The sequence below is a fragment of the Panulirus ornatus genome, chromosome 36, assembly GCF_036320965.1.
Source record: "Panulirus ornatus isolate Po-2019 chromosome 36, ASM3632096v1, whole genome shotgun sequence".
In the NCBI taxonomy this organism is placed as follows: Eukaryota; Metazoa; Arthropoda; class Malacostraca; order Decapoda; family Palinuridae; genus Panulirus; species Panulirus ornatus.
Window position 1 is genome coordinate 1,778,832 of NC_092259.1, and position 11,803 is coordinate 1,790,634.

The following is an 11,803-nucleotide window of genomic DNA, read 5'->3' on the forward strand; positions in this document are numbered from 1 at the left end:
TTAAGCTCTGGGAACCGAGCCTAGCTGTTATGCTCCGAAGCTCTCGTGACATGTGAAAGCTTTTAAGCTTTGGCAGTGATTATTTACCTTTGTTTGTGTATCAATCCGGCTGGGAAATGATAAATAGTGCATCACCTAATTCCCTCCGATGGTTCGCTGGAATTAGAAATATTTCGGGTATTTTCATGACCTCGGATAACTGGAATACCGATAACGGGAATATGTCCGAACGTTGGTATTCGTATCATTTACTCTGGAAGTCATGGGATATTTTTTTGATGGCACATAACAATGATAGTATCTTAAGCCGAAGCCACAGTTGCTCGGGGTAAGATCCTGTGATTGCGACTGTGTTTGTCTCCAGGACATCGACGTAGTGAGATCGTGAGAGTTTATCTTGAAACACTTGAAGAAGATATTGTATCTTGAACACCTGAAGAAGATATCGTATCTTAGATATTGTATCTTGAACACCTGAAGAAGATATCGTATCTTAGATACTGTATCTTGAACACCTGAAGAAGATACTGTATCTTGAACACTTGAAGAAGATATTGTATCTTGAACACCTGAAGAAGATATTGTATCTTGAACACCTGTAGAAGATATTGTATCTTGAACACCTGAAGAAGATATTGTATCTTGAAACACTTGAAGAAGATATTGTATCTTGAACACCTGAAGAAGATATCGTATCTTGAACACCTGAAGAAGATATTATATCTTGAACACCTGAAGAAGATATTGTATCTTGAACACCTGAAGAAGATATTAGATTTTTCTCTGACTTCTTTATAACTTGATGTTGACTGCCTTAGTGACCCCGAAAGCTGATAGGTCAAAAGGCTAGAGGTTCGGCCAATCAATCGTGTTCTGGTGACATGATTTGGATTGTTACTCAGACGAAGCGTTTTTTTTTTTTTTACGAACTACAAGATACTGACGGAACAGCAGTCGATGTTTTCGATCAAATAAAGACTCTAAAAACTACGTTTAAGAATTTTATTTTTGTAATGTCTTCCCACTGTCAAAAGTTCCTTAATGTACTCCACTGGGAAGAGGAAATGTTGTATAACTGTAGGGGGAACAGTGGATATTTCATGTTCAGGTGGAATCCGTAGTGACATCTACAGTTACAGTACAATTAGTGGAACGGAACAGTCGATATTTCAAGTTCGGGTGGAATCCGAAGTGGCATCTACACAGTACAGTCAGTGGAACGGAACTGTCGATATTTCAAGTTCAGGTGGAATCCGTAGTGGTATCCACAGTTACAATACGATCAGTGGAACGGAACTGTCGATATTTCAAGACACTGACCTCTGTCTGACCTTTGACATTCTCATCACACACACACACACACACACATACACATACACACACACACACACACATACACACGCACGTACACACGTACGTCTGGCTCCTGGCGTAAGCATCGGGTGTTTATGTGTGTATATATACATCGGGTTTGGACATCGTACATATATACAGTGTTAAGAGACGGGGCAACACCTTTGTGAAAACCACTTCCCTTGTGACGCAAGTGGTAATTACACACACACACACACACACACACACACCATCTTGAGCTAGTCTCGCTTGTGGAAAAGTGGCGTTTTATTGTATTTGGACAAAGGCTTCTCACTCCACTTTGCCTGTGGTCATTATGGAGACCATAGAACATTGTTTTGGCTTCCATTTTCCTCGCCAAGAATTTTAAGGATGCCGAGCCAGTGACCCCGGGCTCGGCCATTGCTTCTGCTCAGGGATTTTATGCTGGATTGGATCCGGTATGTGAGTCCTTCTGGCTTAATTGAAATACCAGGCGTTGTTGAGCCGTTTTGGCATGTATTTTGAGCGTGTGGGGGTGAACACATGTACTCATATACATATGCATACGTCTACAGTCGCGTATACGTGTATGTATACTCGTAAGTATGTATGCTGATGTATACAGATACACACTGGGGGAGGAGATTTTCATTTCAAGATGTCCTCTCAAAGACCAATACACATTTGGTTTTAAATTCCAGTGTTGCTTTCCCTGTTTATTGTTGATAATCTCAGAAATACTGATATTCATATCTCTTCGTCAGACAGACAGCGAACACGCAACACTACATCACAGCACAACACAATCGCAAGTGTTGAAGATATGTTGAGAGCCGTGCGAACTTTAGGTAGCCACAGCGGGATGACAGCACTTAAGTAGAGATGTGTCCACCATCAGGTGTGGACGTTAGAGTGAATAGAATGACCTGGTTGATCATAGGGATCTGGGAGGAATGAGCTGTCTGGAAACGATTGGGTTTAGGAAAATGTTACGACACTCTCTCATGTGTTCTTTCATTCATCTTTTCCATATGTGAGGCGTCGGTTAATGGGTTCTGCTGGTGATATCAATAAAATATTTGATATCCTGAAGTTCCTATTCTTCAGCTGGCCTGAGAGTTGGTAGGTCACATTTGCATTTTTGTACTGGGTCAATCTTCTGAGTCGTGCTGTTTCCTCTGACCTCCTGGTTCCTGTGGTATAGATGATGAGGTTGAACGTGTCTTCTGTGTGGTATAGATGATGAGGTTGAACCTGTCTTCTGTGTGGTATAGATGATGAGGTTGAACGTGTCTTCTGTGTGGTATAGATGATCAGGTTGAACCTGTCTTCTGTGTGGTATAGATGATGAGGTTGAACCTGTCTTCTGTGTGGTATAGATGATGAGGTTGAACCTGTCTTTTGTGTGGTATAGATGATGAGGTTGAACCTGTCTTCTGTGTGGTATAGATGATCAGGTTGAACCTGTCTTCTGTGTGGTATAGATGATCAGGTTGAACCTGTCTTCTGTGTGGTATAGATGATCAGGTTGAACCTGTCTTCTGTATTTCTACTTGTGGTAACTCTTTGTCTTTTTAAGTACAGAACTCTCTCATCTACTTGGTATACAGGGGTCATTTCTTGACGACAGAACACTAAGTGTGTGTGTGTGTGTGTGTGTGTGTGTGTGTGTGGTGTGTGTGTGGGTGTGTGTGTGTGTGTGTGTGTGTGTGTGAAAGTTTCCTATTGACTCCCAAGTGTCGTCTCTTTGTCTTTAAGGGTAAGCACTTATGCTTGTCCAAGGCTTAAATATATCCTCTTGCATGTGACTCTTCCACAGCTCTCAACCTCAAGTATATTTGAAATAGTAAATTCAGCCTTTCACCAGCATGAGAATGTCTGTCAACGTTTATGTCTCTTTCACGTGGGCGAATTTTTCAGACGTTGGGTTTCATTCACTGAATTTTCTGACGGAGGTACAAGTGTGGAGAGGATTCTGTCAGTGGTGTCTGTGTGCGCGTATCTTCATTAGGTCATGGGGACGTGAGTGTTCGATGTTAATGTCGGGTGGTGTAAAATATTTTTGGTGGCTCTCCGAGTGACGGGCGGGATTACAGTTCGTTGTGGATGTTTTCGCAAGTGTGGTGGAAAGCCTTGATGGGAACGGCGTTGTGGGTGGAAAGAAGGCTGGTTTCAGAACGACACAGCCGGAGTAGACACAGTGTTTGTCGTGTTCTGTATGGAGCAGCGGGGTCTTATACTCTGATGTGTCCCCCACAGACAGGGGCAGGGATTGGGGACCTTGACGGTACGATCTTTGAGCACGACGGTACGATCTTTGAGTAGCACGACGGTACCATCTTTGAGCACGACGGTACGATCCTTGAGCACGACGGTACGATCCTTGAGCACGATGGTACGATCTTTCAGCACGACGTTACGACCCTTGAGCACGATGGTACGATCTTTGAGCACGACGGTACGACCCTTGAGCACGACGGTACGATCTTGGAGCACGACGGTACGATTCTTGAACCCTACGATATGATCAATCACTAAGCACAACGGGTATTGCTTGAGCACGACGGTCCAAACTGTTTTTTTTTTTTCCATTCTTGTCCTCCGTTTCCCAAGTTAGCGAGGTATCGCCAAGAACAGACGAAAAATAGCCACATTCTCTCGCATCCATTCTCTGCCATGTGCAGTGCTCTGAAACCAGACCTCCCTATCCACATTCAGGCCCTACTGACCTTTCCGGCTGCTTCATATGCCCTAGTTCAGTCCATTGGCAGCACGTCGCCCCCTGTATACCACAAATATATTGCGACAGAAACCCTGTGTACGAGAATGGAACACAAGATCCCCCCACGGTGTAGTATACCCCGGCCGCTTCATATGCCCTGGTTCACTCCAGTGACAGCACGTCGCCCCCTGTATACCACAAATATATGGCGACAGAAACTCTGTGTGAGAGAATAGAACACAAGAGCCCCCCACGGTGTAGTAGTTAAGGGTCGCCTCACGACCAAACACCAAATCATTTTCCTTAGAAGGTTGATTTGCAAATTGTTATCCCATATGTCGTTCTTAAGGAATCCGGATATGAACGGATTTGTATTTCGTAAAGAACTTTGTATTTTCTTAATTGTCAAGACCATGCAATGTTTCCCTGATGGCTACTGTGTTTACTGACCCTTGAACCATGTCTCTGTCTTGTCTCAAATGTGCCAGACATCCTCTCCCGGAATGTCTATATTACCATTGCTTTCTAACTTCTTGTCCAGCAAACCCTAGTAGACCCCTGTCTGGCCCTCAGCCACTCCATGTTTTTTAACCCTCGTTTATTTGTGTTTTCAGATGACGCGAGTTACCAGCGACCAGGGAGGAGTTCCCCACGATGGCAGCGTCTACCCTCCCGAGATGACGCGAGTTACCAGCGACCAGGGAGGAGTTCCCCACGATGGCAGCATCTACCCTCCCGAGATGACGCGAGTTACCAGCGACCAGGGAGGAGTTCCCCAGGATGGCAGTATCTACCCTCCCGAGATGACGCGAGTTACCAGCGACCAGGGAGGAGTTCCCCAGGATGGCAGCGTCTACCCTCCCGAGATGACGCGAGTTACCAGCGACCAGGGAGGAGTTCCCCAGGATGGCAGCGTCTACCCTCCCGAGATGACGCGAGTTACCAGCGACCAGGGAGGAGTTCCCCAGGATGGCAGCGTCTACCCTCCCGAGATGACGCGAGTTGCCAGCGACCAGGGAGGAGTTCCCCAGGATGACAGCGTCTACCCTCCCAACCTTCACGCCAGCCTGGCGGCTCTCCATGCATGGCATGACGCCACGTCTCCCTCCTTCCTTCACCCCGGGGCGCCTGGCGATGACGGATGGCCCGTATTGGAGACAGTCTTCGGAAGGAAAGGTCAGAGGAGGGGGGGGGGATGCTGCACTCATTTGTTTCGCCGCTGGTTTCCGAGGCCGGGTTTTGAAGGTCATTTAAAGTAGATGCCCCCACACCATGGGATGAGAGGGGGGTCTCTCTCTCTCTCTCTCTCTCTCTCTCTCTCTCTCTCTCTCTCTCTCTCTCTCTCTCTCTCTCTCCGTAACCAAGAACATCACCCATACAGTATGGCTGTGTATGGTTGAGGTTCCGACCAACACTGAAGACTTGATGGTTTTGCCTTGCCAGTGGACGACTGTTTTCTACCTTCTCATACCTTATCCACCACCCTCTCATACGTCATCTACATTTAAGTAGATTATGTAAAGTAGATAGCCTCTGAAGCCAGCTCGAGATAGGGTAGTTCTCTTGTAGTGTAAAAGCCACGGTAGATTCATACATTTCTCGTAGCATTTGTCATTTGATTTCAGTGTTTGAATATGTGTTTATTGATGACCGTCTCATCATACGAAGAGTGTGCAGACAGATGTACTTCGATACGGTGACAGTAATATGAATTTCCTTATACATGCTGATACATAAGTATGAAATACGCATGTGTGAGTGTGTAGAAACACACACACACACACACACACACACACACACACACACGTATATGGGGATAGGGGAGAAAGAATACTTCCCACGTATTCCCTGCGTGTCGTAGAAGGCGACTAAAAGGGAAGTGAGCGGGGGGCTGGAAATCCTCCCCTCTCGTTTTTTTTAATTTTCCAAAAGAAGGGACAGAGAAGGGGGCCATTTGAGGATATTCCCTCAAAGGTCCAGTCCTTTGTTCTTAACGCAACCTCGCTAATGCGGGAAATGGCGAATAGTATGAAAGAAAGAAAAAAAAAATATATATATATATATATATATATATATATATATATATATATATATATATATATATATATATATATATATATATATTATCCCTGGGGATAGGGGAGAAAGAATACTTCCCACGTATTCCCTGCGTGTCGTAGAAGGCGACTAAAAGGGGAGGGAGCGGGGGGCTGGAAATCCTCCTCTCTCGTTTTTTTTTTTTTTTTTTTAATTTTCCAAAAGAAGGAACAGAGGGGGCCAGGTGAGGATATTCCAAAAAAGGCCCAGTCCTCTGTTCCTAACGCTACCTCTCTAACGCGGGAAATGGCGAATAGTTTAAAAGAAAAAAAAAGGAAAAGAATATTTATATATACACCAGCATAATAGCCTGTAGGGTGGGAATTCCATGGTAGAGGCAAGGAAAGACTGCTCTCACGAAGTGTAGGATACTCAATTCTAAGGATTTAGGGAACAGTGGTGTTATCTGAGAACGTCCCTGGGATTGGGATCCTGAAATGGGATATTAACGTTAATGGTGTTTGGATCAGGTCACAAAGCAAGACGGGGTATCGCGTCTCTCCTCTTGACCTTTCCCTCTTATGACCTGATCTTACACTGGAACTCGTGTTCGAGACTGGGGCCTTTATATCTGTATTCTCATGAGAAAGAGCGAGTCTCTCTCGAACGAAGACCGTGAGTGGTCCACTGGTCCACGATGAGTGGTCCACTGGTCCATGATGAGTGGTCCACTGGTCCACGATGAGTGGCCAACTGGTCCATGATAAGTGGTCTACTGGTCCACGATGAGTGGTCCACTGGTCCACGATGGGTGGTCCACTGGTCCATGATAAGTGGTCCACTGGTCCATGATAAGTGGTCCACTGGTCCACGATGAGTGGTCTACTGGTCCACGATGAGTGGTCCACTGGTCCACGATGAGTGGCACACTGGTCCAAGATGAGTGGCACACTGGTCCACGATGAGTGGCACACTGGTCCACGATGAGTGGTCCACTGGTCCACGATGGGTGGCACACTGGTCCACGATGAGTGGCACACTGGTCCACGATGAGTGGCACACTGGTCCACGATGAGTGGTCCACTGGTCCACGATGAGTGGCAGACTGGTCCACGATGAGTGGTCCACTGGTCCACGATGAGTGGCACACTGGTCCACGATGAGTGGCACACTGGTCCACGATGAGTGGCACACTGGTCCACGATGAGTGGCACACTGGTCCACGATGAGTGGCACACTAGGTCCACGATGAGTGGCACACTGGTCCACGATGAGTGGCACACTGGTCCACGATGAGTGGCACACTGGTCCACGATGAGTGGCACACTGGCCCACGATGAGTGGCACACTGGTCCACGATGAGTGGCACACTGGTCCACGATGAGTGGTCCACTGGTCCACGATGAGTGGCACACTGGTCCACGATGAGTGGCACACTAGGTCCACGATGAGTGCAGACCTGGTCCACGATGAGTGGACCCACTGCGTCCACGATGCGGTGGTCCACTGGTCCACGTATGAGTGGCAGACTAGGTCCACGATGAGTGGCCCAGCTGGTCCACGATGAGTCGGCAGACTGGTCCACCCGATGAGTGGTCCACTGGTCCACGATTGAGTGGCCACACTGGTCCACGATGAGTGGTCCCACTGGTCCACGATGAGTGGTCCACTGGCCCACGATGAGTGGCACACTCTGGTCCACGATGAGTGGCACACTGGTCCACGATCGAGTGGCCGGCACTGGTCACGATGAGTGGTCCACTGGTCCACGATGAGTGGCACCACAGGTCCACGAAGAGTGCACACTGGTCCCCACGATGAGTGGCACACTGAGGTCCACGAGAGTGGTCCACTGGTCCACGATGAGTGGTCAACTGGTCCACGATCGAGTGGCAACACTGGTCCACGATGAGTGGCACACTGGTCCCCCGATGGGTGGTCCCACTGGTCCTGCGCTGGGTGGCACACTGGTCCACGATGAGTGGCACACTAGGTCCACGATGAGATGGCAGACTGGTCCCCGATGAGTGGACACTGGTCCACGATGAGTGGTCCAACTGGTCCACGATGAGTGCCACACAGGTCCACGATGAGTGGCACACTGGACCACGATGAGGGTCCACTGGTCCACGATGAGTGGCAGACTGGTCCACGATGAGTGGTCCACTGGTCCACGATGGGTGGCACACTGGTCCACGACGAGTGGCACACTGGTCCACGATGAGTGGCACACTGGTCCACGATGAGTGGTCCACTGGTCCACGATGAGTGGTCCACTGGTACACGATGAGTGGCACACTGGTCCACGATGAGTGGCACACTGGTCCACGATGGGTGGTCCACTGGTCCACGATGGGTGGCACACTGGTCCACGATGAGTGGCACACTAGGTCCACGATGAGTGGCAGACTGGTCCACGATGAGTGGCACACTGATGGGTGGCACACTGGTCCACGATGAGTGGTCCACTGGTCCACGATGGGTGGCACACTGGTCCACGATGAGTGGTCCACTGGTCCACGATGAGTGGTCCACTGGTCCACGATGAGTGGTCCACTGGTCCACGATGAGTGGCACACTGGTCCACGATGAGTGGTCCGCTGGTCCACGATGATTGGTCTACTGGTCCACGATGGGTGGTCCACTGGTCCACGATGGGTGGCACACTGGTCCACGATGAGTGGCACACTAGGTCCACGATGAGTGGCAGACTGGTCCACGATGAGTGGTCCACTGGTCCACGATGAGTGGTCCACTGGTCCACGATGAGTGGTCCACTGGTCCACGATGAGTGGTCCACTGGTCCACGATGAGTGGTCCACTGGTCCACGATGAGTGGTCCACTGGTCCACGATGGGTGGCACACTGGTCCACGATGTTGGTTCAGTAATATTCACAGGGGTCGATCCCCACTGGTATTTCGTTGCGTACCCCGTCACTGAAAAATGTTCCCCCACTGTCTTTTCACGATTTGTGTAAATGATATATATATATATATATATATATATATATATATATATATATATATATATATATATATATAGGGGGATAGGGGAGAAAGAATACTTCCCACGTATTCCCTGCGTGTCGTAGAAGGCGACTAAAAGGGGAGGGAGCGGGGGGCTGGAAATCCTCCCCTCCCATTATTTTTTTTTTAATTTTTCCAAAAGAAGGAACAGAGAAGGGGGCCAGGTGAGGATATTCCCTCAAAGGCCCAGTCCTCTGTTCTTAACGCTACCTCGCTAACGCGGGAAATGGCGAATAGTTTGAAAAAAAAAAAAAAAATATATATATATATATATATATATATATATATATATATATATATATATATATAGAGAGAGAGAGAGAGAGAGAGAGAGAGAGAGAGAGAGAGAGATTGATCGGCTTCTAAATTGGTTCACGTGGATTTTGTCTTTACTTCGCATATTCTCCTTCGAACTGACATTTAGACAGAGAGATAGCAGTTACACACACACACACACACACACACACACACACACACACTAAATGTATATGTCTATATCCTCTATACTCTACCAGTTGCACACGTATCTGTATCTGTAGTCAAATAGATATTAGTCCATGAACTTTTATAGGATCGACGGTGTTCCCATTTTCTGTAATTGCTCTTGATTGTCCGAGTTGGATTAAACTGTTCATGTTATTTTGATCCTGGTCAGTTGGCGGTGTTGAAAATGTTTTGGCAACGTTTAACGAGTTGTGTCTCCAAGTTATATATATATATCCACCAGTCCATTAATTGAAAGGTTAATCTAGGTGAGTCTTACCTGTTGAAGAAGACACTCCCTCCCCAGTTTTCTATGGGATCAGAGAAAACGGTGCTGTGGCGTCCTAACCTAACCGTATCGTGGATAAGGTTTCGTCAACGATTCTCCGTTATTGCATTGTCTTGCAAAGCAATCCCACATGTTAGCATAGAATACCATGCTGGGGTTACCATGAATTCCATTGTGGAGTTACCATAGAATACCATGCTGGGGTTACCATAGAATACCATGTTGGGGTTACCATGAATTCCATTGTAGGGTTACCATAGAATACCATGCTTGGGTTACCATAGAATACCATGCTGGGGTTAGCATAGAATACCATGCTGGGGTTACCATAGAATACCATGTTGGGGTTACCATGAATTCCATTGTAGGGTTACCATAGAATACCATGCTTGGGTTACCATAGAATACCATGCTTGGGTTACCATAGAATACCATGCTTGGGTTACCATAGAATACCATGCTGGGGTTACCATAGAATACCATGCTGGGGTTACCATAGAATACCATGTTGGGGTTACCATGAATTCCATTGTAGGGTTACCATAGAATACCATGCTTGGGTTACCATAGAATACCATGCTGGGAGTTACCATAGAATACCATGCTGGGAGTTACCATAGAATACCATGCTGGGAGTTACCATAGAATACCATGCTGGGAGTTACCATAGAATACCATGCTGGGAGTTACCATAGAATACCATGCTGGGGTTACCATAGAATACCATGCTGGGGTTACCATAGAATACCATGCTGGGAGTTACCATAGAATACCATGCTGGGAGTTACCATAGAATACCATGCTGGGGTTACCATAGAATACCATGCTGGGGGTTACCATAGAATACCATGCTGGGAGTTACCATAGAATACCATGCTGGGAGTTACCATAGAATACCATGCTGGGGTTACCATAGAATACCATGCTGGGGTTACCATAGAATACCATGCTGGGGGTTACCATAGAATACCATGCTGGGAGTTACCATAGAATACCATGCTGGGGTTACCATAGAATACCATGCTGGGGTTACCATAGAATACCATGCTGGGGTTACCATAGAATACCATGCTGGGAGTTACCATAGAATACCATGCTGGGGTTACCATAGAATACCATGCTGGGAGTTACCATAGAATACCATGCTGGGGTTACCATGAATTCCATTGTAGGGTTACCATAGAATACCATGCTGGGGTTACCATAGAATACCATGCTGGGGTTACCATTCTTCCACATCAACAACTATAAGTATCTCACTACGGACTTATAAAACATCATTTATATTTGGAGGTCTGTGCCATGCGTCGATAATGTGTTTACAAGAATTTACAGTAATACGAGTTAATATATATATATATATATATATATATATATATATATATATATATATATATATATATATATATATATATATATATCCCATGATTGAAACACTAAGATCATAAATAATTATTGTTTGATGAACGTGTGTATATATATATATATATATATATATATATATATATATATATATATATATATATATATATATATATATTGTTCAAACGCTCCAAAATACCTGCTACGCTCTGTAGGCTTCGCCGATATTGTGCAGTGAAGCGCCATGTAGAAATATGAATGTGAAGTGAAATTGACTTTGATAGTTCACCGGAGTTGAAAAAGACCAAACAACGAGTGTGCCTCCCGCAATGTCTGTCTGTCCGTCCGTCCGTCTCTCTGTCCGTCTGTCTGTCTGTCTGTCTGTTTTCTGTTTTCATCTCTCGCACTTTTTCTCCGCCATTTCGACCTCAGCGAGGTACCGCCCGGAACAGACGCTGAATAGCCTCACATTTGCTCACCTCAGCTCGGACCTAGAGCCATCTGATCCACAGCCAAGCCCCACAGACTTATTCTGTGGATTTTCGGT

The 11,803-nt window shown here is 46.5% G+C and overlaps 1 protein-coding gene across 5 annotated transcripts in view; it reads left to right on the top strand.

Annotated features, from left to right (window-relative positions):
• LOC139760254 (uncharacterized) overlaps positions 1-11,803 on the top strand; it is a 198,378-nt gene that overhangs the window by 70,773 nt on the left and 115,802 nt on the right. For 4 of the 5 annotated variants that reach the window (XM_071683184.1, XM_071683182.1, XM_071683186.1 and 1 more), the window contains exon 2: positions 4,735-5,233. In XM_071683184.1, coding sequence (XP_071539285.1) covers positions 4,735-5,233 — 499 coding nt within the window. Of the gene's footprint in view, positions 1-4,675; positions 5,234-11,803 lie in introns of those variants that run through there. The other variant, XM_071683183.1, reaches the window with a different exon arrangement.